General features: G+C 28.8%; 1 protein-coding gene across 1 annotated transcript; it reads right to left on the reverse strand.

The window, feature by feature from the left end:
• Nucleotides 1–2,892: 2,892 nt before the first annotated feature.
• Nucleotides 2,893–4,410, reverse strand: LOC124536775 (glutaredoxin-C4-like). Its single transcript, XM_047113368.1, has 3 exons — nt 4,186–4,410; nt 3,971–4,075; nt 2,893–3,240 (listed from the first exon to the last, which is right to left on the reverse strand). Exons 1-3 carry the CDS (start codon nt 4,330–4,332, stop codon nt 3,142–3,144), a joined length of 351 nt encoding a protein of 116 aa, XP_046969324.1. The 5' UTR covers nt 4,333–4,410; the 3' UTR covers nt 2,893–3,141.
• Between the last annotated feature and the right edge of the window lie 2,938 nt (nt 4,411–7,348).

The following is a 7,348-nucleotide window of genomic DNA, read 5'->3' on the forward strand; positions in this document are numbered from 1 at the left end:
AATAAGTGAGGTTTTTTCCTCTTTTCCAAGAGCCGCGTCTCGGCGTCAACAACGTACAAACCGCTTTATGTTATAAAAAATCAAGTATTTTTCAAACTAAACCGACATGCGAGCTTATACGGTATGCAAATCCGAGACTAGAAAGAGAAATAGCTTTCCGTTCATGTTTTAAACAAGTCCCGTGTAAGGAAAATATATTTTGTGATATTTAACTTCTTTCAAAGAAATATAAGGAGTAATAAATTAAGTCTAATTAAAGTTGGGTTAAAATGTTGTAGTAAACTCTCAATGTCATCCTTTTTTTGTTTAACATTATAAGTTTCATCAGATGTATCCATATAGTATATAGGTATCTATGATTTAGGTGATGATTGCTAAAGTAATCTCATCCATCCAATGGAGATATCCATTTACCCGAGATTCGATAAAACGCAATTTCATATGACTCGCGAAATGATGATCATGTCAAATTGATTAATCTCCTGATGGAAAAAATAATATATCGTTCATAGAACTATGTGTGTATTTATACAAATGTGGTGTGTAACGTAAAATAAACAAAAATGTTGATTAAAACCTGATGTATTTAAAGGGAAGCTTAATTATGACTATATGATATTGAATTAATATTAATAATACCATTTCATTATAAGAAATGATTTTGACTATTTTTAGTAAAATGCTAATTACGGAAAGCGTGAATTGACGTGAATTTTCTTCTGAGGTGGGAAAGTTGTAATCAATAAAGTAAGTAAGAATGTATATTTCTTTTGATACATATAATCGTTAAAACATTTATAATAAAATCTATATAAGTTAATTTTAAAATCTAAATAAAAATAATGTAATTAAAATAAAACCTTCAAAGAACAATGACACATCATGCAAGAAATCTACGTAAAATAAAAGTGACAAAACTTTCATCTATCTTCTCTTACCAATAAAGCAAAGGAATCTATTCTCTTCTGCTATATTTAGTTGTTCACTATAAATATCAATCTACTACACTACGGCATCGAAACAAAGTTTCTCGTAGCACGATACGCGGTGCTATTTAAGCGCTACGTTGCCTTCACGGGAGCTGTAGGCGCTCTGACTGAAGTCAGGCTGGCGCCCGCCTTATATCGCCCGTAGCAACCCCTAACCTTACATTGCCTTTCCCGCCGAAACGCCCCCTGACTCTAGACTGAAGGAACCGATACACGAACTGCATAGTAATTTTTTCTTTTATGATACAAATAGAATGTATTGCTACGCTTTGTTGATGGAAAAAAGTTGCTATGTCACAATGATTTTGTTTTCCTAGACAAGGGAACATTCCGTGAACAAATATGCTGTTCATGAATTGATGATACTATTTTCGATACAGTTAATTGATTTCCGCAATGACTCAAGAACCTCGTTATATATTCATTGTTATCTCTAAAAATAGCTAATACATTTTTCCGAAAGAGTTATACCCTACTATTTATATACCAATAAAAAAATGAAAGAATCTGCTGGTAGAAACTAGTTAAGTCATAAATAGCATTAATACCTGATTTACTATATTACCAATTTTCCTTTAATTCTATATTATTCTAAAAACTAAAATTTGCTTATATTAATCTGTACATTAAGTACTGGGAAGGTAGATGATAGATATATGAGTTATTTATGAAAACACTCATAGATTACCTACTTGTTTCGCAAATATTTCTACATTTTAAATAATAATTTCATTGAATTATAAAAGATTAAATTAATTAACAATTATTTAACTTATTAATACATTTATTAATTTAAATTAATTAATTAGTTATTTTATTATTAGTTATTAAATTATTTATAACTGTGATAACCGAAAATTTATTTATAAAAATATATATAGAAAAAATTTAATGTTATTATTATATTGTTCTTCTTTTTGAATGCAAGTAATATTAAACGCAAGCCTCGTTTTGAGCTTACTTTGTTATTTCCACCGTCTACTTAAGAAGCTTCATATAATTGGTAATTTGCTCAACTAGATCTAACTTTATGGTAATTACTAATATGTATGATGTGGCTTATAATTGTTTTGTTAGTAATACATTTGTAAGTTACAAAAGTCATACAATTAAAACTCAATGTTTGTTGTAAGAAAGCGGCGTTGTACTTACCTTAAGCTATTTCATTTCCCTCGAATTTCCAACCATAATACACGTTGTTTCGGAACAGTTGTTAATGTTACAGACATTTCTAACACTGAACAAGTTATTGTGCACATTTATAAAAATGCTTTCATACACAAAACAGTTTGTTTACACAAGTCTGATACAAAATAAGATATTAAAGCATGTTGTGTTAGGGCGGGCTCACGAGCGCCGACTAGCGGCTGGCGCGCGTAGTCGCTAGGGCGGTTAGGGCTGGGGTCGAGGGTAACAACTGTAGCTATTTCTTTCTCATTCGCACGCATTACACCTCAATAAGTTCGATTCTCTATTGCGTTACGCGAAAAGGACGCTTTTATCAATGACATAGGAGATATAGCAGCTAGTGCGTACGGCGCGTATCGGCGGCCCCTCGGCAGGCGGCAGGCTGCGCGTAGTGGCCTTGAGTGAGCCTGATGTTTTCATCCCGTGTGCGTAATAAAGCGTTTAGGGAGGGGACAGGCGACTTCTTCTGAAGGATTTATGGAGAAATCTCCAGAATTAATTCGGGACGATTTTAACCCTCACGGCCGTCAAGGGGAAATGCTAGATGAGTTCGCATTATTTACATAATTATTAAAGACACACCACTATGATTTGAATATCGGTACTAAAATATAAATGAAATAGATTCATTTAAAGTTTTGTTTAATGATTGAACTGATTAAATATTTTGTATTAAAGTTCATAAAAACTAAATCACAGAATAAAATAAAAAAAAGAACTTTTAGATAATTTATTTAAAAATTGTAAAATAAAAATATAGAATAACAAGTGTGATATAATTTTTTTTTTCTTTATTATATTATTTATTAACAATGAATTTATGAATCATTTAAGCAAGCAAGCAATGACAAACAAGTGTTTGTTTTTGAATAAAACAAATAAGGCTTAATAAATTAATTTGTTGCAGAAACATTATATCAATCTCTATACAATTTTTATTGTCATTTTTTTAAATAATTGTTTTTTATCCAATAAGCATTGGCTCAAGCTTTCCTGATTCATACAGGCTTTTGACATCAGAACCTCCTCCAACACAATTGCCGTTAATAAAAACTTGTGGTACCTGGAAATAAAATAAATAAGATATATTTCATTATATAAGTAGTAAAATTACCAAATTTAAAATAGATAACAATGCTATTATTCTACAACCACACAATTGATATTTCTAATGAACCATGATAAGAATTGCACAATGTTCAAAAATTGTATTTGATTATATATAACATTTAAGATATACAAATGTCTAAAACTTATGTTTAAAATAATAAATCAAAATCAATCATGTCTCACTTTATAGCAAACACTTAAAATAAACGTAACAATGAGATCAAGAATGGTAATAGATATGACGATAAAACAAAAAATAAAAAAAAGAACATCCTAAGGTATTAATTAGTATATTACAATTAATCTAATTTAAGGCATTGGCCATAAGTTTAATATAAAATATTTACTATTCAAACATATATTAACTAAAAGCCGGTGTTTATGAAATTAAAAGTAACAGCAACAGCATTATGACTCACTGTTTTTAATACATTATAACTTATAATAATATAAGACATTTTTAAATAATAAATGTATGTAAATTTAATATTTAGATATATTATTATAGTTTGTTGCTTATAAAGCAGAATATCAAGTATATTACAAGCCCAAAATAATAAATTAATTACTCAACAATAATTTTCCAATAAAATTTTCCATTAATTCAAAAATTGAGCATTGTTTATGGTCTACAAGGACTTGTTATATGCTAAGGCTTATAGTATGAATCACTAAGCACTTACAGTCCTAAAGCCAGTAATTTGTACAAGATTTTCTTGAATAGATGACCCGTCATCTCTTTCATCAAGCTCATAAACCGTAATTGGTTGCTTCACCTTGCTGAAAACCTGGAATAAGATAAAAACAAATTAATACCAAGTTGCGAGTATATTTCAATATTAAAATGACTTAATATTTCTGTATGTTTATTAAATACAACCTAACCGTTAGTACTTACATCTTTAGCTAGTTTACAGTATGGACAATATGATTTAGAAAAAACTACAACTTTTTCCTTCGATATTGCATCTTTAATAAATTGTTGAATCTCCGCGGAATTCGCCATTTTCGGTGACCGGACAACTTTGCTTGCTAATGATCCCATTAAATACTCGAAACCAAATGTTTGACAATTGTCATTTTAATTTGTGCATGTAAGATGACATGACAGTTGACTTTTTGTTACAGATAAAAAATATTTATAAGCCAAAGACTACAAAGAAGAACGGAGCTGCCAGCAGAGTGGCTGGAAATATAAACTTTTTTTAAGTTCATTTTTTTATAAAAAAGTTAAAAACTTATTATATTGTGTGGTGGGATTCTATTCTAGACTGCTATCTAACACTGAGCCAAGTCATTCTAGGATTATTCAGCCATCCATTCAAAATGCTGTGCTGTGATGTTAGAGCTCTATGCATCAACATTTATAAAAAAAATTAAACTATAAATCAAACAATTTTAAGTGTACATGTTTTGTTTTTTTCAACGTGCTTGTTTTGACATAAACATCATTATTTATTTCATAAAAAGCTTTATTTTATGAGCATTAGGAATGTTTTTTTGGGTAATACCTGACACAATAACTTACTTTTTTATTTGAGTTCATTACAACTTACTCTATTCCAACCATAAACAGTCAAAAACAAAGAAACAACATTTGACAGCAAATTGACGTGATATTATTGGACGAGAGCTAAATTAATCTATGACTTATTCACTATGGATTTGCAAAAAATAGCGTTTTGAACAATGATATTCTAATAAACAGATATGTTATACCCATACTAAACAACAGAAAAAAGTGTGCCGCTCCGGAGACCGTTTATTTTAGTTTATTTTTACATTTCGTTAAAAGTAAAAAGGATAGCTTGAGAAAAACAATAAGTAAAAGGGATAACTAGATGTTTTAATTACGCAAAACGTATTACTAAGTAATTATGATGTATTATAACGTATTACTACGTAAAACTACTAAAGGCAAACGTCCCAATTAGGACGTTTTCTAGTCTTCACTTTTTGCGCGTTAATAACATCTGTTTACTAAAACATCATTGGTTTTGAATATAGAAACAGCTTTTCATTTGAATTGACTGTTCTTTTATGTAATGTGAAAAACCCTATTATATAATATTTTATATTATTAAGACAAAGTAAACCAAACAAAATAAGTAGACTGAAACGATTACTTGAAATCAATTCAATATTTAGGCAATAGTAAGTAGTAATTTAAACTTATACCCTACTTAAAGTTGCGAAAATTTATATGCTTACACCTAGAATATTTGGATTTTGAGTTTTAACTCTAATTAATTTTTATTTAAGAATATAACAATAAGGATTTAAATTGTATATAGAAACCATAATAAAATATCTTGCGGGATGCTCTTAAATACTAAATTTATGATTGCAAAATTAATCAATTCTAACATTTTGTAATCAATGTATCGATTCAGAAATGAGTATGGTATCATACTGGACTCTGTTACAAAACAATACTTTTTATTGTACATAGCTTATATGTAGGTATATAATTAAAAAAGTATCTACATAAACAAAGATATAAGTGCATTTTCTGTACCGGTAATTTAATAGTACAAGTGTTTTACATATAAATATTTATAAATAGAAATTATGTAATATTAATAATAGTTCAAACTATTAATATCTAAAGTTTGGAATTGATTGATAAATTCAAGTCCCACGAACCTTACACCTTATCAATAATATAATATTGTAAATAAATTAACAATAAACAAAATTATCAATCAAAAATGAAACTCATGCACATCATCATCATTATATATCGCAGATCCCGTTCACCTTATGAACGATAACGATGTCTGTCGAAGTTATGACACTGGGTCACTTCTACGAAACTCATTTGTCGAAATCGGTTGACTTTCATTATAAGTTGATTCATACGTACATCACCCACCTCGGCTGATAGTCTATTCTCGATCAAACTCGTTAGAATTCCGTACACATTTGTAACAACAAGTATTTGTAATAGTAGTGTATTGTATAAGATAATATTCGATCAATACGAATCTGTTAATATCACGAGCATAACTAAGCATAATCAATGCAAGAGTGAAGAGAAAAAAGAGGTGTGAAGCTCAAAGACAATATTAAACTATAATTATTTGTAGACGTATATTACATATCTCACTTGTCGATGTCATCTGAAGTTTGCATGTTTCGACATGATATTTTTCTTGCATGACATGCATTATAAAATTCTAATATATGTTGTTTTATTTTTTCATCACCGAAGATAAAAAATATTCTTTTTTTAGTTCTTAAAGTGGACAATTATAAAAGCAAAATGGTCCTACTTCGACTTAGTATAATTATTTATGAAAGATGAAGACTAAGTACGTTTAAACTATTTACATGCAGTCAATCCTTACTTAAAGTAACAACTGATGCATTACAAAGCCTTTTGTCGCCTTTGAGGGTATGTAAGCAATGTAGCGTGTTGTTATACATTTTAAAAGGACATTACAATTGTTAAGCGTGGTATCTAAATCTAGATTGTATCATGTTTACACTTTATGTTACCACTGTCTGGCCCGGATGTAAATATTTTCGATTTTATTTCAGTATCACATGGAAGAAATACGTGTTATTAATTTTATTTTATGGTAATATATTTCCATCTTATTAATTTTTATACGACTTAGAAATTTATTTATTTAATTTTCGATGCTATTCTTAATAATAATTTTAATTAGATATTATAAAATTCAGATAATTATAAAAAAAACTATTAGTACTATTATAACAGTAATTTTTTCATGCTTGAATTATCTAAAGGTTTTGTAATTAAAAATCTGTAGGAAAAGGAGTTGTGATTATTTCTTCGGCTTGTAGTTTTTCATATATTTAAAATAGTTTACTAGAATATCTAAAATAAGTTTGTAGTGGTGTTCTGTTATTGTAAATTAGAAAATTATTGCCTTAAGAACTATAAGATCAAAATTAGGATACACATATATGTGACGGAAAGCCGGCAAGATTTTTTGTTTCGAGGCCAACACCTTCGTCATACATGTTCTCGAAATAATACACTAAACCGATAGCTGGATTACCGTATTTAATTTTTTTACATTATTTGATAG

Source organism: Vanessa cardui, chromosome 17 (assembly GCF_905220365.1).
Source record: "Vanessa cardui chromosome 17, ilVanCard2.1, whole genome shotgun sequence".
Classification (NCBI taxonomy): Eukaryota; Metazoa; Arthropoda; class Insecta; order Lepidoptera; family Nymphalidae; genus Vanessa; species Vanessa cardui.

What these genes read in the sequence shown, in the direction of transcription:
- LOC124536775 (XM_047113368.1), bottom strand. Translation starts at nt 4,332, where the DNA reads ATGGGATCATTAGCAAGCAAAGTTGTCCGGTCACCGAAAATGGCGAAT. An exon ending in ACTGTAAACTAGCTAAAGAT is followed by an intron (nt 4,076 to 4,185) that starts GTAAGTACTAAC and finishes ATCTTATTCCAG; the next exon opens with GTTTTCAGCAAGGTGAAGCA. An exon ending in AAATTACTGGCTTTAGGACT is followed by an intron (nt 3,241 to 3,970) that starts GTAAGTGCTTAG and finishes TTTTATTTCCAG; the next exon opens with GTACCACAAGTTTTTATTAA.